The 25,429-nt window shown below is 51.0% G+C and overlaps 2 protein-coding genes across 2 annotated transcripts; one reads left to right on the forward strand and one right to left on the reverse strand.

Moving 5' to 3' along the window:
• The first annotated feature begins 3,745 nt into the window (after positions 1 to 3,745).
• Alg1 (ALG1 chitobiosyldiphosphodolichol beta-mannosyltransferase) lies at positions 3,746 to 14,999 on the forward strand. The gene is made up of 13 exons (XM_038327673.1): positions 3,746 to 3,974; positions 5,105 to 5,182; positions 5,315 to 5,418; positions 7,318 to 7,466; positions 8,987 to 9,076; positions 9,361 to 9,471; positions 10,245 to 10,366; positions 10,489 to 10,527; positions 10,801 to 10,860; positions 11,594 to 11,704; positions 12,503 to 12,617; positions 13,664 to 13,739; positions 14,467 to 14,999. The coding sequence occupies exons 1-13, from the start codon at positions 3,767 to 3,769 to the stop codon at positions 14,596 to 14,598; spliced, it is 1,395 nt and encodes a 464-aa protein (XP_038183601.1). The 5' UTR covers positions 3,746 to 3,766; the 3' UTR covers positions 14,599 to 14,999.
• On the reverse strand, positions 14,971 to 24,417 carry Eef2kmt (eukaryotic elongation factor 2 lysine methyltransferase). The gene is made up of 8 exons (XM_038327674.1): positions 24,291 to 24,417; positions 21,228 to 21,290; positions 19,592 to 19,672; positions 18,592 to 18,693; positions 18,183 to 18,316; positions 17,838 to 18,103; positions 16,695 to 16,841; positions 14,971 to 15,301 (listed from the first exon to the last, which is right to left on the reverse strand). Exons 1-8 carry the CDS (start codon positions 24,384 to 24,386, stop codon positions 15,183 to 15,185), a joined length of 1,008 nt encoding a protein of 335 aa, XP_038183602.1. The 5' UTR covers positions 24,387 to 24,417; the 3' UTR covers positions 14,971 to 15,182.
• Between the last annotated feature and the right edge of the window lie 1,012 nt (positions 24,418 to 25,429).

Here is a 25,429-nt window from a genome sequence, read left to right on the forward strand (position 1 = left end):
GAAGGGACTTCTTAGAAAAGGACACATTTAACTGGGGGCTGGCTTATGGGTCAGATATTTAGTCTGTTATCCCATGACTCTGGCATCTCCAATATTTTGGGGTCTCCCACACAATCCAGGCTTCATCTTCACATCTTCACACAATGGTCTCTCTGGGCTTCCACGCAGGGACACTCTTGATACAATGCCTGGTCTCAGTGGCTTTCCTTGCTATAGAGGAAATTTTTTTTTCTATTTTTTCTATTAAAATTATTTCTATTTTTTCTTTTTCTTTTTTTAAAAATTATTTATTATGTATACAGTATTCTGTCTGCATGTATGCCTGCAGGCCAGAAGAGGGCACCAGACCTCATTACAGATGGTTGTGAGTCACCATGTGGTTGCTGGGAATTGAACTCAGGACCTTTGGAAGAGCAGGCAGTGCTCTTAACCACTGAGCCATCTCTCCAGCCCCTCTATTTTTTTCTAAATCCTGAGTTCTGGGATTAAAGGTGTGTGCCTCCACCGCCCATCTAGAATCCCTTTCTTATATCCTTGACTCTAAAGCCAAAACCACTTGGTTAAAGCTGCCAAGGTCTGCTGCTTGAAGGGGCTGGGACTTGGCCTCCTCATTCAATTACATCTTCACCAGCTGCCTCTTGCTGATGGTCTTCTTCATTGCTGATTCTTTTCTTTAATTCCCTTTCACTGTTTGAAATTTGCTTAGCTGGTTGGGTCTTGCCTGAAGCCGCCACTCCTTTATTCCATTTAGCACCCGGCTTTTCTTTAAACTTCTTATCTGGATTTGGCTCTGACATCATACTTTCTGGTGCTCCTAATCTTCTCAAGCTGTACATTTTGTATTTTCCTTTCTCAGTGTGGTGATTTGAAAGAAAATGGCCCCCAAAGGGAGTGGTACTATTGGGAGGTGTGGCCTTGTTGGAGGAAGTGTGTCACTGTAGGAGCTGGCTTTCAGGTCTCATATATGCTCAAGTCACACCCAGTGTCTCAGACCACATCCTGCAGCCTATGAGTCAAGATGTAGGATTCTGAGCTGCTTCTCCAGCACCATGTCTGCCTGCATGCTGCCATGTCACACCATGATGATAATGGACTAAACCTCTGAAACTGTAAGCCACCCCAATTAAATGTTTTTCCTTATAAGAGTTGCTGTGGTCATTGTGTCCCTTCACGGCAATAGAAACCCTAAGACAGATGGACACAGTAGGAAATCATATGGAAGTCAATATGCAGGGCCTCAAACAACTAAAAAGGGAATTTCCATGTGATTCAGCCACACTGCTTCTAGAATCTATGTCAGCAAGCCGCAGAGATACCTGCACACCCTTGTTTATTGCACTATTTACGGCGGATAAGATATGGAACCAGCCTAGATGGCCACCAGTGGAGGAGTGGATAAAGAAAACATGAGACATCTGCACAGTGGAGGATTCTTCTGAGGAGGAGGACAGGTCTCAGAGCTTGACATGTAACTGGACTTGACCTGATACTCCTGCCTCTACCTCTTGAGTATGGGGATTACAGGTGTGGGCCACCATGCCTGTACACTGGAGTTTTATTCAACCATAAAGAATAGTGAAATTATATCATTTGTAAGAAATTAGAATGAACAGGGGATTATATTAAGTAAAAATAATCTAGGCTCAGAAAGATAAGCAGCATTTTCCTCTCCTGCTTGGAATCCAGGGGCAAAGGAATAAAAAAAGTAAAATGGAGACTATTGAAAATGATGAGTATCCTGGAAGGTGTCCATTTTACTGTCTTTTATTGCTGTGAAGAGACACCATGACCACGTCAACTCCTATAAAGGAAAGCATTTAACTGGGGTGTCTTACAGTTCAGGGTGAAAGACCCTCGGTTTCAAGGGTGTTTGGAGAACCCCCAGACTCAATAAACCAGGCTGGCGGATGCAATCAGCAAGAGGCTTCTTTATTGTTCACAAGCGCTTGTGGGTGTGTCAGCAGCTCCCGCTAACTGAACACCCTGAGCAAAATTTCACCAAGCTTATATAGGCAAAGTTGATTAATAATCGGCAGTTTTCAGAGCATAGAGATCATTGGTTATATTAAATAGATCAAACAGTGACAATGGACAAAGTTGTTTGTTCATTCCATTTCCCAGATGTTCCATTCTGGCCCTGACCTTCCCCATCTGGTTTTGTTAGATTATTCAAGAAGACAGATTGTTCCTTTTGTGAACTGCTGACATTCTAAGCTTGGCACATGCACCAATCACAGATATCCTGTTCTCCTAAGCAAACAGGATGTTCTCATGAGAGCAGGCCAGCTGCAGGTCCTGAGGGGGGTATCCTAGGGATCTTTCAAGGGGTTTAGTCCATTATCATCCTGGTGGGAAGCATGGCAGTGTGCAGGCAGACATGGTGCTGGAGAAGGAGCTGAGATTTCTACATTTGGATCCACAGGCAACGACTACCACGCTGGGTGTGGCTTGAGCATCTGAGACCACAAAGCTGGCCCCCTGTGAACACTTCCTCCAACAAGGCTGCACCTGTTCCAACAAGGCCACACCTCCTAATAGTGCCATTGCCTATGACCTATAGGGGCCATTTTCATTCAAACCACCACAATGAATAAGATCTAGATGTGCTAAGGCATGCACAGAGCTGTCGCAATAAGCTGGAGAGATGGCTCAGCTGTTAACCCAGGTTTGGTTCTCAGGCCCTGAATAGCAGTTCACCGGCACCCATCACTCCAGTTCCAGAGGATGCAGCACCCTCTTCTGACCTCTTCAGGCACACAATGTCCGTATGTTCATACAGGCAAACACATTAAAAACAATAAAATCTATAGTTTTTACTTTCTTCCTTAGTTTATTTTTTTTTGTTTTTCATTTTATTTATTTGGTTAAATTAAATTGATGTAGAGTAGACTCCTAGATGTCAGAGTCTGGGTCAGTCTCCTCCATCCAAGCCTGGGACAGCACTCCACACAGGGACCAATAACAGCTACTCCCACTTTCCCTTAAATGGACCCTAAATGCACCCCCTAAATTCGCAGATGTGTCCAATTTGAGGTGCTCAGAATGTGTGCAAGGATAGCTATGAATGTGCCTGGCATACTGGTAGTGTCGAGTCGGAGGACATTAGAGGGAGTTGGTTCTCTCCTTCCATTGTGTGGGCTCCTGAGATCGAACTCTATCATGACAGCAGGCACCTTTACCTGAGGAGACTTTTTTTTTTTTTTTTTTTGCATCAGCCTCTCATGCAAAGTTTTATCTCACTTGCTAGTGAGGCCGCTGTAGAGAGACAGAAGGCAGAAAAAAAGAGGCTTGGTCTGATCTTAACCAGGACCTTGTTTATTCCTAACAAGGGGGTATTTGTGTTACCCACGTGTGCCCATGGTCAAGATGCCCACAGTAGCTGAGATACGACCTCTTACAGCGGTGGAAATGACCTCGTAGTCCATAAGGGAAGATGGGAAGTGTATTCTTTCAGTAGGCAAGTTTGTAATTTATCTTAGATCTCTGAAAAAGTTCTTAGATTCTAATAAAGGAACAGCTTTACTTTCACAGGGGCACAGTTCAGGGAACCTGACATGGCTATGTCCTACTAATTCTTGGACTCCTTAAGCAGTTTCTCCGAGGCCACCGATCCTCTCCAGGCCCCGCCCCTCCCTCCAGGGCCCGCCCCAATCTTCCAGACACCACCTTATCCAAGGCCCCGCCCCGACACAGCAGGGTCTGGCTCTGCGGCTGCGCACAGCCAGGCTTGCCGGTCAGGTCACGTGCTCGGCGCCGGCGGGCCAAGATGGCGGGGTCCTGCGTGGCCGTGCTGGCTTTGGCGCTGCTATTGCCGGTGCTGCTGCTGTGCGCGTGGAAGCGCGGGCGACAGGCGGGCGCGTCCGCGCACGTGGTCGTCGTGGTGCTGGGCGATGTGGGCCGCAGCCCTCGCATGCAGTACCACGCGCTGTCATTGGCCCAGAGCGGCTTCTCCGTGACGCTGCTGGGGTTCTACAGTGAGTGGCAGGGACCTGGGAGGGATGCTCAGCCGGGACCCTTGGCTCGCTCTGGTCTGGGGCTGAGGCAGGAGCGGTTGTGCTCCTCTCCTGCCTGTTCTGGCCTGGACCGCTGCTTCCTGGTGTCTGCGAGCAGCCTGTGTCAGCCGCCCTTTACCATACGTGAGGACTACGAAGAGATCGGTTGCAAGGTCCCATTTAATTCGCCTAGGTAGTGCAGAGACTGGGGCTGAAACCCTGGTGTGTGAGACCTCAGTGCTGGCCACCACTTCCTCGTGCTGCCTTGTCAGCGAGTTAACTGTGTTTCTTTACATCCCTTATCCAGCACTGAGCCTTTCTGGCTGGGGATGTTTCTCTTGTTCCCTAAGGTGCAGGCATAGGTGTCCACTTCCTCCTCCTTATGCTCCATGTTGATGATTTTGCAGGGGCCCAGTCTCACTAAGCAGCCACTAGCTGACTTGGACCTCGCTGTGTAGACCACAGTGTCCTTGAACTCACAGAGATTAACCTGCTTCAGTCTTTAGGGTGCTGGAATTAGAGGCATGCACTACCAAGTCCCCAATGTGTCCGACCTTTTGACATAGCAATATGAAATCTACCAGCATGTCAGGCGCATTCATAGCTATCCTTGCACACATTCTGGGCACCTCAAATTGGACACATCTGTGAATTTAGGGGGTTCATTTAGGGTCTATTTAAGGGAAAGTGGGAGCAGCTCTTATTGGTCCCTGTGTGGAGTGCTATCCCAGGCCTTGGGTGGAGGGGACTGACCCAGACTCTGACATCTAGAAGTCTACTCTACATCAATTGATTTCCTATTGCTCGCCAGTCACTAAGTTAAAGAATATGGATATGATGAATGCCCTTCAAGGGCATTCTCATAGAAGAACACAGAGTGACCTCATTTTCCATTCTGGTTACTGGGGACCAGAGAGGTTTTGATAAGTACTAGACTAGACATCCCCACCTGCTTCATTTGTTTAAGAAAGTGGCTTGCTTTGTAGCACATGCTAGCCTTGAACACCCTATCCTCTTTATCCTTTCAAGTACTAGAATTACAGATGTGAAGGAACACATCCTGCTGCCTGTAACTACTTCTGATACCTTAAAGGGCACATTTGCATTTGCAGACTCCAAACCTCGCGATGAACTCTTGCAGAGTGATAGGATTCAGATTGTGAAGCTGACAGAACTGCCAAGTCTGGGAGGTAGGACCAGACAACTCCAGGTTCCTGACTAGGGGTAGGTGGTTTGGAGGGGTGGTTGTGTATTGGGGAGCTGAGGGGACTAGCAGACTGCCAGGAGCTCCATTGTAGAGATGGATGTGTTCTGACTTGCAGCTGGACCCCGAGTTCTCCAGTATGGAGCCAAGGTTATATTCCAGGCAGTGTACTTGCTATGGAAGTTGATGTGTACAGACCCTGCGGCCTACATCTTCCTTCAGGTATATGCCAGCTGCTGTCTCCTTCTGTGAGAGCCACTGTTACCCGCACAGATTGGGTTGTGGGTGTGGGTCAGTGAGGTCCTGGATTTGATTTCCAGTCCACACACAAAATGCACAAATTATTAAATATATTGCATACTTCTGTGTGCATAAAGTATAAAAAACATGAGGAGGACTGTTGTTGCATTCATGGACTTGTGGCAGCTGTGGTCACCTGTTCGACACAGATCAAGCCTGCCAACATTTAGCATGGCTAGGGGAGGGATTCATGTGGTGCTGTCACTAGCTGAGGAACTGTTGGCAGTTAGTGGTTGTTAAGGGAGGGGGAGTCCTTTTTCTTCCATAGTAGGTCCACTAGTGAAATGCCCATGCTCCAGGAAGTAACCCCATTCCTGTGTTCATACAAGCAACCATATGAAACTAGGAGGGGACTAGTTGGGTTATTGAAAGGTTGGGAGGAGGCTAGGAAAGGTAAGGTGTGAGTGATCAAAATAATTATGTATACAGTAATGAAATTGTCAAATAATAAGCACAATAATATTAAAAACCAAATAAGCATGAGTATAGAGGTTGCTGGAGAAAAGGCTCAGCATTTAAAATTCCTTGTTCTTGCAGAGGACCTAGGCTTAGTTCCCAGCACCTACAATAGTAGCTCACAACTGTCTGTAACTCCAGTTCCAGGGGATCTAATGCACTCCTGGCCTCTGCAGGCACTAGGCATGCATGTGCTATACACACATACATGTAGGCAACCACTTACATAAATAAAAATGAATATTAAAACCCAAAAACTTGAGTAGGAGTTTCTAGTGTCTGTTGTGTGTGTCGTACCCACTGGTATCTTGATGTATTTAATTGATGTATTTTAATGCTCTCAAGAGCCCTGTGGCATAGGTTCTCACTATTTAGACCAGACTGGCCTCAAACTCACAGAGATCTGTAAGCCTCTGTCTCTTGAATGTTGGGATTAAGGGTGTGCACCACTATTCCTGGCCTTATTGGGGTTTTTTTTTTTTGCTCTTTTACATGTGACTGAGATAAGAGTATAGGGTATATACATCTGTGACTCATGTCCAGTTTCTTTCTTAGGAGAAATTCTTAGCAGTGGAGTTGCTTTGTCAGAAATTCCTGTTTAAAATGTGGTGTGTAACTTGATGGCCTCAGAGTGAACCTGGGCCTTTGAGGTGCCTGTGTTTTAGGTTCTGTGATTTCTGCTGCTGCTTGGCGTTTTTCAGAGCTTGCAAAGAAACAAACAAACAAAAAACAAACCAAAACCAAAACCAACCCCCTCCCAAAAAAACCATGATTTTCCATTTTTGTGTTCTTATTTTTACCTTTCCCTTAGTTTTTATTTTATCTTAGTGTGTGTGCATGTACATGCGTGTTCATGTGGGCTTGAGTGTGTACATGCCACAACATGTGTGTGGAGGATGGAAGACAACCTCGTTGTTTGAGATGGGGGTCTCTGTCCCTCACCTCATCCACTAGGCTAGCTTTCCTATGGCCTTCCACGGTATCTCCTGTCTTCCAGCTCCTATTTTGCTGGAGGAATCCTGGGGTTATTTTTGGGAGATGCCATGCCCAGCTCTATGCGGAGTCTGGGATGAAAGTAGGTCCTTATGTTTGGGTGGCAAATTCTTTATCTCTTGAACCGTCTCCTTAACCCAGGTGCTCTTGATTGTTCATGATTTGGGGGTTTCCAGATTGGTCAGTTTTGATAACTTCTTACTCTGTTTTCTTTTGATGGCAGAGAGGGCCTTCCTTCTGCCCATTGGCTGATGAGAGCCTTTATAGGTCATGGCCTCGTCGTTGCTCTTTGCTGTGTGGTCCCTCCTCTTCATTCGGTACATGGGCCATGGTCTGTGCTTCCTCCACTGCCTCCAAGTCTCTCTTTCCTAGAATCCTCCGGGCCTGCCTGCCATTGCCGTCTGCTGGCTTGTGGGCTGCATATGTGGGAGCAAACTGGTCATCGACTGGCACAACTATGGCTACTCCATCATGGGCTTGGTACACGGCCCCCGACACCCCATTGTGCTCCTGGCCAAGTGGTGAGAGAGTGTGGGTGGGAGAGAAGGGCCTGGATCTGGAGCAGGGTCCTTGGTTCTGCTTTGACCCTGGTTGTCCCATCTCATTGTGTGCTTCCAGCTCTGGGGTCACCTAGCTGTGCCCTTTCCCCACTGGGACTGATGTCCCTTGTTGCCCAGGCAGTTCCTAACTGTCACACAACACCAACTTCATGTCAGGTGCCAGGCCAGGCCAGGCCCGCGTGTCTCCCATTTGTCTCCATCACCCCAGCTATGGTACACTGTACGAGTTAGGAGAGTGGGCCGAGAGTCATGTTGTCTCTTGCCACCCAGGAAGTAAGTCAGGAATCAGCCCCAGGGAGTTCCATTTCAGAGCCTTCTCCATATCTGGAGGGGGGAAAAAAGGCTGCAGTAGGTATTATGGTGGTAGCTAAGGATCTTTCTCACTTGGTCCAGACTGGCTTTGAATTCATGTCAGTCCTCTTGCCTCAGCTGCTTATGCTCTGGGATTCTAGGCATACTCCTCCACACACAGTTTATTACCCCCACCTCCCCACTGAGGCTCTGTGTAGCTCTGGCTGTCCTAGAACTCCCTTTGTAGACCAGACTGGCCTCAAATGCAGAGATCCTGCCTGCCTCTGCCTCCTGAGTGCTGAGGTTAAAGTCTTACGGCACCACACCCAGCTTTTAGGTATTTTTTTTTGTAATTTATTTTTGTTTTTAAAAATTATTTTATATATGGATATTTTCCCTGAATATTTGTTGGTGTACCTGTGCAGGCTGGAAGAGGGCATCAGATGCCCTGGGTCTGGACATTTGTGAGCTGCCATGTACCCTGGTCCTCTAGAAGAGCAGCTAGTGCTATCTGTTCCCTAAATTTGATTTTTGAGTCTCGCTTATTGCAGGTTGGCCTTGATCTACCTGAGGTTACAGGTATGTGCTGCCATGCTTATTTTATGATGTGCTGGGGATAGAATCCAGGACTCCAATGCATTATGGGCAAGCACTCCACCAGCTGAGCTACATCCTGCCTTTTTCTCTTGAGTGTTTGGATAGGCGCGCACCACCATGCCCTGTTTTTGTAGCACTCGAGATGGAACCAGGGCCTTAGCCTGCCAGGAAAACACTCTGCCAGCTGAGCCACATTCCCAGCCTGCACCTCAGTAACCTTGACTTCTTCTTCCTCCCTCTCCTGGGACAAAGCCTCAGGTCCCTAAACTCCCTTTATACTGCAGTGAGAGAGCGGCAGCCCTGCTAGTCCAGGTGGCTGAGACTTCCTTAAATGGCTGTTACTGGGTTTCTCCTCTATTGCGTGAGGCTGGATTTATGGAGACCGTTTCCTTTTGAAATAACTGTGTAAGCGGAACGGTGACAGGGTAGGAAGGTGTGGAAAAGTAACTGTACAGGGAGCGCGTGACACATGCGCTCAAGGGCCCTAGTTCTGCAGCCTTTTCACTACCCATGGGTAGCAAGTCATATGGAGAATGGGGTGGGATCTAGGCTCATCCCATGGCTACCTGCTGATCCCCAAGACATCTTTGTAGGTACGAGAAGTTCTTCGGGCGCCTATCCCATCTGAACCTGTGTGTGACCAATGCGATGCGGGAGGACCTGGCAGAGAACTGGCATATCAGGTATGCAGGCCTGGGATACCCATCAGCCCGCCATGTGTTTTGAGAGCTGCAGCACCTGCTGTGTTGCGTTGAAGCAGTCATGCCCTAAGCCAAGGGAGGAGGCAGTAGGCTGTCTTTCCCTCCCAGCTGTGTGGCCTAGGATCTTTTTGGTCCTGAAGGTCTGCAGTGTTCTAAATGATCCTGGAGTTTCTTGGCTTTGGGATTCCCTAAACTCCCTTGCTTTTTGGAATCCTGCTGTGTCCTGTTGCTTAGATTTTTCTCTGCCCACTCCCATCTCACATCAGGGCTGTGACTGTCTACGACAAGCCAGCATCTTTCTTTAAGGAGACACCCCTGGACCTGCAGCACGAGCTCTTCATGAAGCTGAGTCGCACATACCCTCCTTTCCAAAGCTGGTATGTCTCCCATCTCTCCGCTGTCCTGGTCTCCTGCAGACTCGTCCAGGGCCAGCGAGCTAATGTTGCGGCCTGCCACCTATTCCTGTAAATAAGCTTTTATTGGAACACAGTCCACCCGTTCACCTCTGTGTTGTCAGTGCCTGCTAGAAGCCTGGTGTGGCGGTGAATCTCTGTAATCCCAGTGCTGGGGAGGCTGAGGCTTTTAAGTTTGAGGCCAGCCTGGGCTACATGGCAAGCCCTTACCTTACCTTAAAAACAGTGGTTGCTCCCAAACTGCAGTAGTGGGACTAGGTTTCACAAGAGTCTATGATTTACAAAGCCTGAAGCAGCTACTCTCAGGCCCTTTAAGGAACTGCCTGCTGAGCCTTGTGCTACCTTGCCCTTCAGCCAGTGGATTCTTGTGGGGCAGGGGACCTGAGTGTCCTCTGGGCATCTCACTGGGGAGAGAAGGTACCTGTTTCAATTCTGCCCCTGTTCTCTGTGTGCTCCTGGGAACCAAGCATGGCTGCTGGGAGGCGGGTCAACACCTCACTGGGATGCTGTGTGCTCCTGGAAATCAGGTGTAACTGCTGGGATGCAGGTCAGTACCTTCTCACTGGGATGCTGAGCAGGTAGAGTGGAGAGCCTATGGGGGTGGGTACTGTTCCTATAACCTCAGTCCCAGCAACCAGGATCAGTGAGGTCAGTAGGGTGCCAAATGGCTGGGAGCCTGTGATTCCTCTTTTGTGCCACAGTGTCTAGTATTTCACCTCTCTCCTCTGATTCTTCAGCTCTGCGCCCTCAGACCCCAGTGTGGAGAGGTCGGCCTTCACCGAGAGGGACTGTCAGAGCGGGGTGGTGAGGCGTCTGCATGGACGGCCAGCATTGCTTGTGAGCAGCACGAGCTGGACAGGTCTGCCTCCCTCAGTACCTGGGGTGTGTGCCCAGCTTATCTTGGGATCTGGGGATGGGTGTACGAGTAGGGCGGGAGGTTTGGGTGGCAGTCTGTGACCCTTTTCCCTTCTCTCCCTGCAGAGGACGAGGACTTCTCCATCCTGCTGGGAGCATTAGAAAGTAGGTGTGTGGTGCATTAGCAGCTTGGAGCTTGTCAGGGGCCACTGCTTGGCACTTACCTGACCTTTTGTGGCAGCCTGTCACGTGGTGTGCCCCTGGTGTCATGGGTGGGCCAGCTTGGGACAGTAGGGGAGGGCATGGGAAGCTTACACGGTCATTGAGTGGCTTTTCCCACAGTCTGAATGTATTTTGAGACTAGCAACCCCCCGAGAAGCAGCTTCCCTGCTACACTTACCTTATTTTTTCCTGGTTGGTGTGTCTTTTTTAAAACAGAGTTTGAACAACTAACACTCAGTGGAGACAGCCTTCCTTCCCTAGTCTGTGTGATAACAGGTACGATGGGAACACCATGGCATACTTTTAGAAGGGCAGAGGGTGGCAGAAGAATGGGCATATGGCCTTTAGAGGACACCTCTGTAGGGCACTGTCTCAGTAGTCATCTCAGTTCTCCAGGGTAATTTCTCCCTTTCTCCTCAAGACCTTGCCCAAGCTAGGCAAGTGCTCTACCGTGGAGCTACATCCCTAGCTGTATTTTATCTTTCTGTGTGGAGAGAGGGTCCAGGCTGGCAAGTTTTGATATGCTAACCTGCCTCAGACTCCCAAGTAGCTGGTACAGGACTGTGTCATCATGTCCCTGGGGGTATAGGTTCTACATCCACTTCATAAATAGGGAACCTGAGGCTCAGAAAGGACTCAAGAGTTCAGATTTCAATCTGGATGGCACTTAGACCAAACCGTCCGCTTTCCCAGTGCACTCCCAGCCTCTGTGTCCTCTGTCCAGTCACAGGGTTAGCAGCTACCTCCTCCTGCTCCCTCCCAGTCAGGTTCCTAGGGGACCCTGGCACACTAAGGAAAGTCCCTGTATCACTTGGTGCAGGTGGAGATTCGGTGTCTGTCTTGTTGGCACCCTAGCATTTATCTTAGACCCCTTTGCAACCTGCAGCCCTGTGCCAGCTGGCTGGGGTGTGCTTAGCGTCTTGGCCAGGGATGTCAGGGCCTGATGGGGCCACTGGTGGGTGTGGTTTTGGGAGAGCGACAGTGTAAGTGACTTTTCTTCTCTGTGAAGGGAAGGGACCTCTCAGGGAGCACTACCGCCACCTCATCAGCCAGAAGCACCTCCGGCATGTCCAGTTCTGCACCCCATGGCTGGAGGCCGAGGACTACCCCCTGCTTCTAGGTGAGACAGAGGGCAGTACAACACTGTCCCACAAGGGCAGACTGAGCTCCTTTTTGCCCTGTAATCTTTGAGACAGGATCTTTGTACCGTAAGGTAGCCCTGAGTTTGCAGCACTGCCTCTTCCTCAGCCCCGAGTGCTGGGGTCATAGGTGTGCACTGGCGTGTCTGGGTTTTGTTGTTTCTGTTTTTTGAGACAGGGTTTCCCTGTGTAGTCCTAGCTGTCCTGGAACTCACTCTGTAGGCCAGACTGGCTTTTAAGCTCAGAGATCACCTGCCTCCGCCTCCTAAGTGCTGGGATTACAGGCGTGCGCCACCACTGGTTTTGTAACTTAGAGGAGTTGGCTCTCTTCCTCCATCCTCTGTGGGGTCCAGAGATGGAGCTCTGTGTCAGGCTTGGGAGCACTTCCACCTGCTAAGCCAAGGCAGCCATCTTTAGTTATTTTTAAGTGGTCACTGGGTAGTATTCTTAACAAAGCTGAATGAACTACAACCATAACCAGAAACTGCTGATCACAGTGACTGCCTGGGAATTTTATCTTTGAAAATGAATTATGGCTAAGTAGAAACAATAAATCAATACAAATAAAAACAAAAACAAAATTTAATCATTAGTGGGAGACAGGACCCAGTGGTCAGCCATGCTTTTGCCTCTGGTCAGGCTGCTGACTCCTTGGTCAGTTTATGCCATTTGTATCTGGGGACAGTGTCACAGGGACAGCTTCTGATTTCCCCTCCTTGTCTAGGGGTCATTACATAGACCCGGGAGAATGTGCCCTAGTGTTTTGACTGTCTTTGCAGGGTCAGCGGATCTGGGTGTCTGTCTACACATGTCTTCCAGTGGTCTGGACCTGCCCATGAAGGTGGTGGACATGTTTGGGTGCTGCTTGCCTGTTTGTGCCGTGAACTTCAAGTGGTAGGAACAGATACCAAGCTATACCTGGGGCATACTCTAGACCAGCAGCTGGGGCCCCTGTCCTATGGTTGGGCTGAGCCCTACTGAAAGATAGTCAGCTTGGGGCATCCACACCATGCCAGTCATCCAGATACAAAATGTAGTTAGGATGTTGGAAATATTAGTACATGCCTGTAGTCTGGAGGCAAAGGCAAGAGGATCCCTGAGCTTAAAGCCAGCCTGTGCTACACAATGAGTTCCTGTCTTGGGAATGTTGTAGCAAGGAGCATGTTGATTGTGTCTGTATCAGCATGTAGCTTTCTTATCCTTGTTCCTTGCTGGGATGTTAACGCCATCTAGAGAGGATGTGAAGCATAGAGTAGGGTTCATGTGGCTTACATGCAAAGCAGTTTACATAAGGAACCACCTGCGGATATGAGAGGGGCTCCAGGAATATGTCCTGCACAGATAGAGGGACGGGGTGGCTGGAGTTTGTTCATGGCTAACATTCTACTCAGGCTCCTGCTGTGAGAAGGGAATGGTGGCCAGAGCTGCCTGCAGTCGACTGGATTTACATCCCTCTGTTCTGTGGCTTGTCTCTCAGTTGGATAGGAACCATCCATACCAGTGCAGTTCTGGGACTCCACTTTCCCTGGCCAGGGTGGATGTGGGCATGGAGGCTGCAGCTTAACAGCTAGAGACCAGCCGCAGGATGGAGTTCAGGATGTGAAACCCTGTGTGAGCCAAGCTCAGGCTTTGTCGGGATCAAATCTCCCAGTGACTCTGAAAAGGTACCCTTGATGTGTAGAGCCAAATACAGGCTTGCTGGGACCCTAGTTCTCAGGCTGGAGTGGAGAAAAAACACAGAAACCATCTTGACACAGAAAGGTCACCTTCCTTTCTCCCTGTCAGCCTGGTGTTTTGACATGTGCTCTTGTAGGCTTTTCTTTCCAAAAACTCCATCTCAGAACACTGAGGCCAACCTACCACTTTTGACGCTGGCTTCACCTGAGGGAGCAGTGGTGGCTCATCTGTGTTCCCGTCCTTTCCCCTTGTTTTGTCTGCAGTTTGCATGAGCTCGTGAGACATGGGGAGAATGGACTGGTTTTCAAGGATGCGGAGGAGCTGGCAGCACAGCTGCAGGTAGTAGGCTGACTCCCTGGGGGGTTTGGTGGCTTTCACCCTGGCTTTGAGCCAGCTCTCTGACTCTGCTTCCTCCACAAGGACTGCTGTGGTAGGACTCTGGGATGTAGAGAGGAGGAAGGAAGCAGAGGCCTCCAAGATAGTCTCTCACCCTGCTCTGCCTTTCACAATGACAGGAGCTCGAAGAGCCAGGGACACACATATACTCCTGCCTCCTGTTTGTAAAGATGGGAGCTGTGCTGCCCTCTGGGGAGAGTGGGGGACAAGGGAGTTTCTGCAGAAGTGTATTTGTCCTGATACTTGTGCTCTCATTTCTGACAAGAGACTCGTTTGTCCTTAAGTCCTTGTGAGAACTCTGAAACCCCATCCTGGTGTGGATGGGAATACAGCTGTGGACATGTACAGGGAGACTGGGTTCCTTACTTACAAAAAATGCCAGGTGGGCAGGACTCAGCTTGAAGCCTGCAGTTTGCTGGCCCCTGATAGGTACTTCAAAGGCAAAGCTGTCATGGCCTCCATCTTAACTGCACCTACAGTTGTGTTAGGGGTGGTAGAGGGAAGGGAAGACAGCAGGTGGAGGCTCATGCCCCAGCGCAGGGCTGTGGGTAAGTAGATTGATCCCTCAGGTATCCAGTGAGGGGAGGGGCACTGCTAGGCATGAGCAACCAGGACCTGACATGGGGCAGGGTGTGCAGGGAGCTGAATTCCAGTCTTCCTTTTCCTGTAGATGCTTTTCTTAAAGTTTCCTGACCCTGATGGAAAGCTAAAGCAGTTCCGGAAAGAGCTCCGAGAGTCGGAACAACTGCGGTGGGACGAGAGCTGGCAGCAGACTGTGCTCCCTTTGGTCACTCACAAATGACCTCCGGGCCAGAGACTAGGGCCCTGCCCTCAGTGTGGAGCTAGGTTCAGGCTCCATCCATCCTGTACCCGCCCTTCCAACCAGCACCTGCTCCACTTGGTCTCTGGTGGGCTGTTGAGTGCCCGCTAGTGGCCAGAAGCCTAAGTACGACAGTGGACAACTGGGAAATGGATCATCTGGCAGCTGCTTGCTTCATCCTGTGTCTCTGAGAAGCTCTTCTCTCTGGTGACCCTGTAAACCTCTCAGTCCCTGGGTTTTTGTCTCCGGACTTTCACATTCCTTGTGTCCTGGTTCTTTTGGGCTGCCATAAGCTCTGGGATATCATGTGTTCACTGGGATTGGATGAGCCTGAGCTGTCTGGCAGGACAGTCATACTTGATAAATTCATGTTTTTATTAGTACAGTAGAAATGCTTGCTCTGAGCCCATGTCCACTCCAGATGAGCTGCTGAGGATAGGCACCATACTCAGCCTGTGCTTACTGTCCATTTGTGGTTTGCTATCAACTTCTCTGCCAACAGAAGTCTTCCCAGCTTTCCCACGGACTCTTCCCATGACAGCCGTCTCACTTTTCCTTCAGTCCCTTCAAATACTCTGATGATGGCTGAGCACGAGCTTCAGGATTACGATGGCCGAGTGCTCTTCATAGGGAAACAGTTTGCTGGCGTGAGGAGGCACTTCTTCCCAGTAGATCCCTGCACGATCTAGACAGAGAACAGAGCTCTCAGGAGGGCAGCGTTGGGGCAGGAAGTCAGTCTGTTAGTGCACGGCTGTTGACACAGGTGTGCATTCAAGCTGATTTACTTGGGCCACAGGTTTCTAGGCCTATGCAGATGCCCTAAGGGTCTGTGTGGGCCTGCTCAGTCTACAGGAGAATGGCAGGGGTTCTGTCATTTCCCACTGTATTCCCTTAAGGCTCCGCAAACCTCCTGTCTCTACCCCCAGCAGCACTAGAGTTACAGGCGCTGTGGCCACAACCTGACTTTTTTTTTCCCCCCAAGTCAGGGTTTCTCTGTGTAGCCCTGACTGTCCTGGAACTTGCTTTGTAGACAACACTGGACTCAAACTCACAGATCCACCTGCCTCTGCCTCCCAAGTGCTGGGATTAAAGATGTGCGCCACCACCTCCCAGCTCACACCCAGCTTTTTGCATGGGTGCTGAGGATTCAAACTCAGGTCTTCATGTTTGTGCAGTGAGCACTTCTGCCTGCTTGTCTCTCTCCAGCCTGAAGGCGGTAAACAGCAACAGTGTGACCCCTCTCCCACCACAGCCCCTGGGTTGCCTGGGTTCATGGGATTTGCGAGGACCGTGGGGCGTGTGGTCTCGTCTACACTTCCATTATAAGTAAAGCTAGGAGTTTAAAGGGCAGAGCACCACAGGCACGGGAATATGCGAGGCCCCAGAGCCCACCACCCGAGTGCCACAGACACAGGTTGGCACACTTCAAACTCCTCCTACTGAATTTTTAAAAATCTTATGGATGGAATCCAGCTTTGCACATAGTAGGAAGCATTCTACCACTGAGCTAAGTGCCCTGATCCCATAAAGAGAGTTACTGAAATCAGGAACAGGCTGACTGCTCTGTAGTACTCGGTTTTTCCAGGGGAAAATAGATTGCAGGTGTGTGTGTGTGTGTGTGTGTGTGTGTGCACGCAAGTACATTCAAGGTCCTCAGTGTTCTATCAGTGGGTTCCGGGAGCATTCACCTGCTTATTTGCTCTATACTGAAGCGGGGGAGTCTGTCCACAGATGCTATGGCAGGTGAGTGGACAGCTTTGGTCTGAGCGCCTTAGTGTCTAAAGAGGATGTGGGATGACGGCAGGACAACCTTCCAGGTGCTAACTGGTGAGTGTCAGACTGGAGCACAGACTAGGCTTGTAGTAGTGCCATCTAGGGCCTCTGCAGATGGCGGGGCCCTTACTCCTCTTCTAAATCACCTATAGCTTCTCTCTAGTTGCAGAGTGCTCAAACAATGGCTTCCAACTGCTCACTGCCTCTGCAGTCTAGGCTGTGCCTCAGAACAGATGAGGATGGGTGCTGAGGAGCAAGACCAAAGTCAGCCCGACTTTTAAACCCTCCTAGGGTCGGGAACTGACCCAGCTCTGTGATGAACAGCTTGCCCGTGTCTTGGCTGCGGACGGTATAGGCCACATAGACATCAGGAGCATTCTTCCTCTGGCAGTCGCTGAGCAGCTTCAGGACCCTGACCAGTGACAGTGTCACTTCCCCACAGTATAGCACATCTGCAATGGAAAGGGCCTTCTGTTAGGGTCTGTGCCCAGAGTGAGGGTGCGGGGCTGAGCAGACTTTGGCATGGGGTGAGGGCCCATGCATTGGGTGTTGAGACTTATGCTGTTCCATAGGAAGGTGCCGCGGGTGAAATGGAGAAAGTCTAAAAGCTCTACAGTGGCGCCCCCCCCCCCAAATCCCCCACCGGGCAACATTGGTTCCATGCCCCTTACTCATTTGCTTAGTAAGCAGGTCCTAGCCTGGCTCTGGGCTTTGGGGCGGGGGTCTTATGTTGTCTGTACTGTTTCTGGTGACCTCTGTTGTGCTAGGGGAGGAAGGATCATTGGTGGCCCAGGCAAACATTGCTTTCTCTCAAAGATTCCATGCTCTTTGAAAGACACAGTAAGTACAGGGACCTAGGACCCAGATGTACTGGTGGGGATAGACAAGGCCACATGGCACAGGAGGATAATAAATCCTTGGCATATCTGCATGGAGCCAGCATAGACAGTGTGGCAGGGCCATTCAGCTCCTGTTCCCTGAGTTGGCCTCTGTCACTCCATATAAACATGATCCAGGATGGTGCTATCAACAGGTGAAGTTGGATGTAGCCCTGAGAGGACCACAGGCTGTGTGGCCTCTGCCCCACCTACAGATCCAGGGTGGCTGTTTATCACCAGCAATGGAAGGCACAGTCTTGGTGTGGTGGGTAGGACTTCCCTGGTGTTCACTACAGGACCAGGGAGGGAATAGGTGGCCCCAGGGGAAGGTCCTCTAGGCCAGCCTAGTGTGCTGCCCTAGCACCTGTCCTGCCCATCTTACGTCTTCTGGGGACAGCTGGTGGTTCATGCCATAGCAATGAGAGCATCTGTCTCCACAGACAGGTCTGGGGCTCTGGAGTGGGTGCTGTGGCTTGGTGGCCTAGGGTGTCACTCGGGGACCCTGCCTGTCCCTGCCTGCAGCACCCATTGCGTCTTCATCTGCTTGGGTGAGTGCTGCCGGGGCATTACCTGCTGCCATGACGACATCTGCCTGGAAGGCGGAGAGCTGAGAGGCTGTCACCTCGTCCCAGTCCAGCTCGGCCACTGTCACCTTAGGGCTGTCTGGGTCGGTGGGGGTGTCGGGCTCTAGGGAGAAGCCATTGAGGAGCACATTTCCACGAAGCTGCTCTAGCACCTGGCTGTGACAGTCGCTGAAGATAAACACTCTGGGGTGGCACGCCTTGCAAACGGCCAGGCCCGTGAGGCCAGCTCCGCTGCCTAGCTCCAGGACAGTCCTGAGTGGGAGATGGGGATCCTGCTCACAACTGCACCAGCCCCACCTGCCTTAGTGCCCTGCCTGTGCCCCAAGATTACCTGTCTGTGAAGGCTGCTGGGTTCTTGATGGCCCACTCTGCCAGGTAGAGAGCAGCATCCCATGTCACCAAGCCTGTGGTGCCATGGGACACAATGGCTGTGCTCTCGGAGAGTGTGACCGAGTCTCCTGAAGGCTGCAGAGACAGGAAGAATGAACAGAGTTATCAGAATATTATTGGTGGGTCCTAAACCACAGCAGCTGAGCAGAATATGTGTACGCTGGAATGTACTCAGCAGCGAAAAGAAACCAAGTTGTTTTAGCCAGAAATATGGGTGAGCTTGAGGCTACTGTGCTGAGTGAAAGGAGCCATGCCGTGTGATTCCCTTCATCTAAAACGACCCAGTCAATCACAGATAAGAGTGTGTGTGGTGGGTGGGAGTAGGAACAATACAATCACATATCTCATACCAGCAAATAGCTCCGGTGGCACTGAGTGGACTCTTCGGCCATCAAAACCTCTGCCAGCGCCTCGTACAGTGCATCCAAAGGCTCTGTGGGCACAGCCTCATGCTGGGAACAGACAGTGAGCTTTAACTGAGGGCCATACCGACCCTTGTAAAGAACCATTCTGTTGCTCGCTTCTATCTGCTCTGAACAGGACCTGATTACAGCATTCATGGTGCTGGGGATGGAACCCAGGACCTGTGCAAGCTAGGTTGGTATTCTACTGCTGAGCCACGCTCCAGCCTGGTGTTTACCAGATGTATAGGGGAAATTTTGGAGTGGGAGATAAGATAGCATATGGACAATTTAGAATTAAAATTAACAAAAGCGCACTGGTGGGTGCTTCAGGGAGAGGTGTGGAGAGTTAGGGCAGGCAAGGCTTAGGCCAGCAGGCAGAGTTCAGGAGAAAGCCACTCTGTAAGGCTCAGCACAGGTGTGATCTCTGCATGACCTGGCTCCAGGCCTTACCACCTCAGTGCCTCTGTAGGCCCTGGCAGCACCGGGAGGGATAGGGCTCTGAGGCCAGGTGAAGCTGTGTCTCAACACCACTGAAAGGCAGCTTAAAAGCTGCACTGGGCGCTTGGGGCTCACTTGAACACATCATCTAAGGACAGTGGCCTTACAGATTCTTAAGGTGTCTTACAGAGGTGGGGAAGACACTGTAAACTCCAGCAGGAGTGGGTAGGCCAGCCAGGAAATGGCTGGTGGTGTGGGGTAGGAGGAGGCATCCTTCACTCAGTGGCAGGGATGTCTGGTAGGAGGGAGAACCTGAGTCCAGGAGATGAAGCTGCTGCTGAGAGTCCTGGCCTCTCTCCTACCCTGTCCCACCCTGCCCTCCCTTGATAGCCCACCAGCATCCGCCTGCCCCAAGGCAGGGATGTGGGGCTGCTGGAGCCTGGCAGAGCTCTGGACCTCTGTGTTCCCCTATATGGCCCAACCCTGGCAGCCACTGCCCATCATTGACCTTTTTGATGAGCTTTGAGAGAAAGCAGCGGGCGTACTTCACAGATGGCAGGTGCTGCATACACACAGGGTGCTTCACAGTCTAGACAACAAAAGACAAGAAGATGATTGCTAGAGACACGTCTTTAGTGTCCAAGACACTTCATATGACTGGAGGGGACCTGATGTGCAGAGACAAAGGGGGTGTGTGCCATGGGCATCTGCAAGGTGGAGTCTTTTCTTGAGATGATCTTACTATATAGCTCAGACTGACCTCGAATTTACAATCCTCCTGCCTTAGGATTATGGGTATGTGCTGCCACTCCCAATGTAAGATTGAGCTTTAAGTTCTTTCTTTACAATGTTTCTACATAGTGGCACAGCTCCGGGCAGGAAGCTGAGTTCACAGTCCCTTTCCTGTCCACCCAGGGTGGCAGATGGGGATGACATTAGTCTGTTGTGAGGACAAAAGTGGGGAATCTGGCTTCATGGAGGTGAGGGCCCAGTGGCAGACCCCCCAGATACCTTTCCTGGCTATGAGTCCTAGGTGGTGGGAGGGTTAGAGATGGAGCCAAGCAGGCAAATATGGAAGAGCGAAGGCTCTGCCTAGACAGGAACTAATGACTCAGTGGAAGCCTCAGGAGCAGGGCAGAGAGGGCAGTGTGGGGTAGCTCCCAGGTGAAAGGAGGTCAGAGGACCATCAGGAAGCAGGAGATGGAAATGGGCCTGGAGGGAGGTGGAGCTTTCTACCTTGGGAGGACCACAGAATCCCCTTATGTCTGCCAGAGCTTCCTACTGAGGGTTCATTGATGATAACCCCATTGGATCTTAAAGCAGTATGCTCTAATTTTTGTTGGGTCACCCATGGAAGGTTGTAAGACAAAGCCTGACTGCTTCCTCCTTCCTTTCCCCCTTTATCTTCCTTTCTGATAACAGGGTCCCACAGTATAGATCAGGCTGACTTTGAGTTGGCCCTGGCTCAGCACAGAACTCCTGGCCTAGGCTCCTAGAGTGGGTGTGGTGGCTGGGGGCATTGATTCAGGAAACCTCTACCCAAAGGCATGTGCATTTCTGAGATCAAATCCCACCTCTGCCTCTGATACTGAGCAGACAAGATGAGCTTTCTTATTTTTGCCTTAAATGTAAAGAACATTTCAAAGCGGCTAGCAAATGCTGGAAGCAGTCACCTATCACCTGTTGTCCCTGTAGTTCAGGACTTCCCTAGTGGGTGGGCTGGAGAGATGGCTCGGCAGTTGAGAGCACTGATTCCCAGCACCTACATGGTGGCTTACAACTGTCTGTAACTCCAGTCCCAGAGAATCTGACACCCTTTTCTGACATACACGTAGGCAAACACTCCCACACATATTAAAAAATACCCAAAAGTTAAAGCCATATAGAAAGAATGGCATAGTAGCACTCCACAGAAATATAGTCTTAAAAAATAAAAAAGGCATCCCCTAGCTTCCCTCATCTTATGCAGTTGTCTATCTGAATATCTTCTTTATCAATTAAAACCAAACAGCCAGAGCTGTCTGTGGTGCTGACACCCGTGTGCATTGCCAACAGAAGTGCTGTATCTTTGTTTTTTGGGGCACTGCTCGGAAAGGGTACAGGTGAGCCTTGGCTCCGCTATCTGAGTATGCTGGGGCTCTTACCTTCTGCAGAATAGCCAGCAGCAGCTCAGAACCTGAGGGCTCCCTTAATTTCTCTTCTAGGCTCTGTTCCGAGGAGAGAGAGAGTGAGATAAATCCTAGGGGGATTTTTCTCAGCAACATTGCACTGCTGTGGAATATTCTGATAAAGAGCATCAGTAATCTTTACCCAGGGACCTGGAACCAATCTGAAGTGGGAGCCACCCGAGGTGAACTCAGTCTGATGTCACGGGCCATGTGTGGCTGAGTATCAGTAGACTAACTCCCAGTTCACATCAGCTGTGGCTGTCCTGTCATCACCGGGGTTCCAGCAACTCTGAAGCTGAGCTGGTAAACTAAGAATCAGTTACAGCACAATGGCCTGGAATCTGCCACTTATGCTAGAATGGGGACTCAGATGTGTGGTGTCAAGCCTGGCCATGCCATCTTTCTCACAGGGACTCAGCTCCCGTCAGGGCAGGTATGTGAAACACTACAAGCCTTCATGTCTTCAGAGCATTTTACGATGTCCTAACAGGTCCTCTAAGACCTGCTTTGATGCTTTTCTAGCCTTGTCTACACTCAAGTCTCATCCCTGTTCACCCCAGTACAGCTGCACCAGCTCCTTTACTGTTCTTAATCATGGTGGCCATGTTTCTATAAGACCGTTGCTTCCTGTTCTTCAAGACTATCCTGTGGCTGGCTGATCAGGGCTCGGGTAGCAGTTCAAGAGCTGCCTCTTTGGGGAGGCCTTTGATGTCTCTATTTGCCATTTCCTTGCTTATTCTTTTGAGACAGGGTCTCAGCCTGTAGCTGGGGTTGGTCTCTGACTCAGAGATTCTCCTGCTTTAGCACCCCAAGCTGAGACTGGCTCCCTCATTTGGTTTCGCTTGGCGTTTTCTGGTTACTTACTGTGTTGTCTGAGTAGGGCTGGTCTCTACTGTGCCGTGTGCAGCTCATGGATGGCAGGCAGTCGGTAAAGATTTAGTGACTCACTAACTGCTAGGCAACACTTGGTGTGCTTCCATAGCCAGGTGTGAGTGGGGTTCGTATTCCAGTGCTCCCACAAAGTGAGATGCAGGAGGGGCTGCCTATCTTGCAGCAACCGTGCTAAGGCTGTTAAATCCACAGTTACTGTTCATGGTGAAGTCTTTAGGTTCTCGCTGTAAGCCCTCTTATGTTCATTTTCCTATAAATAAGCAAAGGCTGGGGGGGCAATGCGACTCCCTAATTTGGAGCTATTGGACTCTCCCTTCCTGCCCTGGCTGCCTTAAGCAAAAGGACTATCAGTCAGACAGCAGCAGGACTGCCCTTACATCAGCCTTGGCTGTCTGATCACTCCATAAACACCTTGGACAACCACAGCTGATTTGCATGGTGCAGCCTCGTTCAGGGGTGTTTGAGGTACTTTGCAACAGACTTTTTACTGTCATAAGCCTGGGTACACACTATATTACTCTGCATTCATTTTGATGTGCAGATGGGGAGCGCGCCCCCCCTGGTGGCTCAGTGGTACTAAGAGGCAAGGCTGTGATAGGTTCAGACAACTACATAACCTGCTGTGGTGGCTCAAGAAGGGAGTGGACTATGTCGGGCAGTGGTGGCACATGCCTTTAATCCCAGCACTTGGGAGGCAGAGGCAGGCGGATCTCTGTGAGTTCGAGGCCAGCGTGGTCTACAAGAGCTAGTTCCAGGACAGGCTCTAAAGCTAGAGAAACCCTGTCTCGAAAAACAAACAAACAAACAAACAAACAAACAAAAAAAAGAAGGGAGTGGACTACAAAGATCCCTCCTAGGAATGGTCTCTTCTTGGTGCAGGCTGAGCTGGTAACATGGAGAAGGCAGAGCAGCGGTGGCTGGGTGACTCAACAGTGGCTGGCAGAATTGTAAAAGCAGCCAGGCAGCTGACCGTGGTCAAGAGCTAAGGAATCCCCTATGCCTAAGGCCTGCACAAGAGCTGTATGTTTGTAAGAACTGCTGCCAAGGGGTGAGGAAATCCAGCATGTAGGCCTGCTGGGAAGCTGGCAGCCAAAATGCCTCAAGAACTCCAGATGCCCATAAGGACCAAGGGTGTCCTATATGCAAGAGACCTACAATTGCTGCTCTTGTCTGCTTACAGCTGGCACAGGAAAACACAGCATGCCTTGAGCTTCTTGTCTGCCTATGATTTCTAGCTGGGAAAAAAAGAAAAAAGAAAAAAGAAAAAAAAAAAAGAAGCCCAACTGTTTGGTAGCAAGAGACATTGTATCCCCCACAGTGTTAATTAGACATGATGGCACAAAAATGTAGCCACTTGCATAAGGTCCCACAGTATATAATTCATATAGCACATAGAGGTTTGAGTTAGGATTCTTCTCTTTGTAGACCAGGCAGGTCTCAAGAGTTTGAGACCCAGAGTGTTAGGATAATTGGCGTGCCACCTCCCACGGGCTTTGAGCTCGAATTTAAGCAGAAAGTTGGTCTCCCTGGCCAGAGTTTTGGCTCTCACTCACCCTTTCCTACTTAAACGGAGTGACAACGGACCCCAGTACAGTGCACTGTGGGCGACCCTGAGCAAGTGTTTAGCACGGCTGGTGAATTGACATCGAATGGGGACCCATAAGCTATAGAGTTCCATTTTGTGGTAAGATCAGAAATACCACTCAAAGAAACCGGGCAGACTTTGGAGGAATACAATTTTACAGTGACTCATGCCGGTGAGTTCCTTGCACATGAGTTATCAGCGAGGACTCTCCAAAGGAGCCTCGTGCCTGAGCTGCACGTCCCCAGACCGCCAGGAAGTTCCCTTTTCAGTCTGAACTACGAGGCGGTTCTGCCTGCAGCCAGCCCTTTGGATGGGAGCCTGGCCTCCCCTTCAGGAGAGCGCGGTTGAAGTTTTCAAAGCTGTTTTGCAGTTGCCAAGATGAACGATCACTGGCTTAAAAAGTTGCTAAAATAAGACAGCCCGGCCTGAGACCCTGCAAGTCCTGCCAAAGAAGGGCCCAGCCTGCCTCCCCAGGTCGGGCAGTGAGCGAAGGCGGCCCCAGAAGCCCAGCCCAGCAGCCCCAGGTGCTCAACCCCAACACCCGCCATAGGTCCGCCGCCCACCTGCCAGGGAAAGGAGGGAAGCGCGCGAGCCGCCAGGAAGCGGCGCTCGAAACTCTGCAGCAGAGACGTGGCCCCCTCGTGGTCCTCAGGCGCCATCGCGGGGCGGGGCCAATGTCTCCTGGATGCAAACGGAAGCAAGACCTGAGTCTGAGGAGGCGGGGCAAAGAGGAGGCAGCTGTGGGCGGGACTAGCCAATACTCCGGCCCAGGAAGTGGGGCAAGGTGGTGCCCTGGGGGCGGGGAGTATAGTGGGGCGGGGTAAAGGCGGGTGTAAACTGCAGGGTTTGTGCGTTGCTGTGTCTTAAGAGGCGAAACTTAGGAAAAGGCTAATGCGGGCGGCGGGGCGCGTTCTAAACAGGTTCGTGGAGATGGAGCGGGCAATCTGAGGGCGGGGCCTACACTGGCCTGGGGTGGGGCTCAGAAAGTGGTCCTTGACCAGAACTGGGGCGGAGCCTAGAGGTTGGAAGGCAGGTCTGAGACGGATGTGGGGCGGAGCTTGGGGGCGGTCTTTGACCAGAACTGGGGCGGAGTCTAGAGGTTGGAAGGCGGGTCTGAGACTGAGGTGGGGCAGAGCTTAGGGGCGGTCCTTGACCAGAACTGGGGCGGAGTCTAGAGGTTGGAAGGCGGGTCTGAGACTGAGGTGGGGCGGAGCTTAGGAGCGGTCGTTGACCAGAACTGGGGCGGAGCCTAGCGGTTGGAAGGCGGGTTCAAGGTGGGTATGGGGCGGGTCCGAGACTGATGTGGGACGGAGTTTAGGGAGCGGTCCTTTGGCGGATTAGGGTGCAGGCTCGGACCAGTCGGAGGCGGGGCCTAGTTGCGGAGGCGGATCTTGGAAGTGCTCCTGGCCGCCTGGGATCCTAATGCTGAGCTTTCGGCCATCCTGTAGGCGGGGTTATGGTCTAGTGCGGCGCTGAGTCGGGTGCGCTTCCTTGCTTGCTCCTCTCTGGGCGGGTCTCACTCCCGGGTTTTGATTCCGGAGGCGGGGCGGGGTTCGTGCCCACCCAAGCCAGCTCTAAGTCTCCTGATTCCTTCATACTGGTCTTGGTCCACCCGGCTCGTGCAGTCGGTGTGGGTTGCCTATCAACACCCTCCCCATTAGCACCGCCCTCTGGGACCCGCCAGGAAGGGCAACCTCAGTCT

This window comes from Arvicola amphibius, chromosome 4 (genome assembly GCF_903992535.2).
Source record: "Arvicola amphibius chromosome 4, mArvAmp1.2, whole genome shotgun sequence".
Taxonomy (NCBI): Eukaryota; Metazoa; Chordata; class Mammalia; order Rodentia; family Cricetidae; genus Arvicola; species Arvicola amphibius.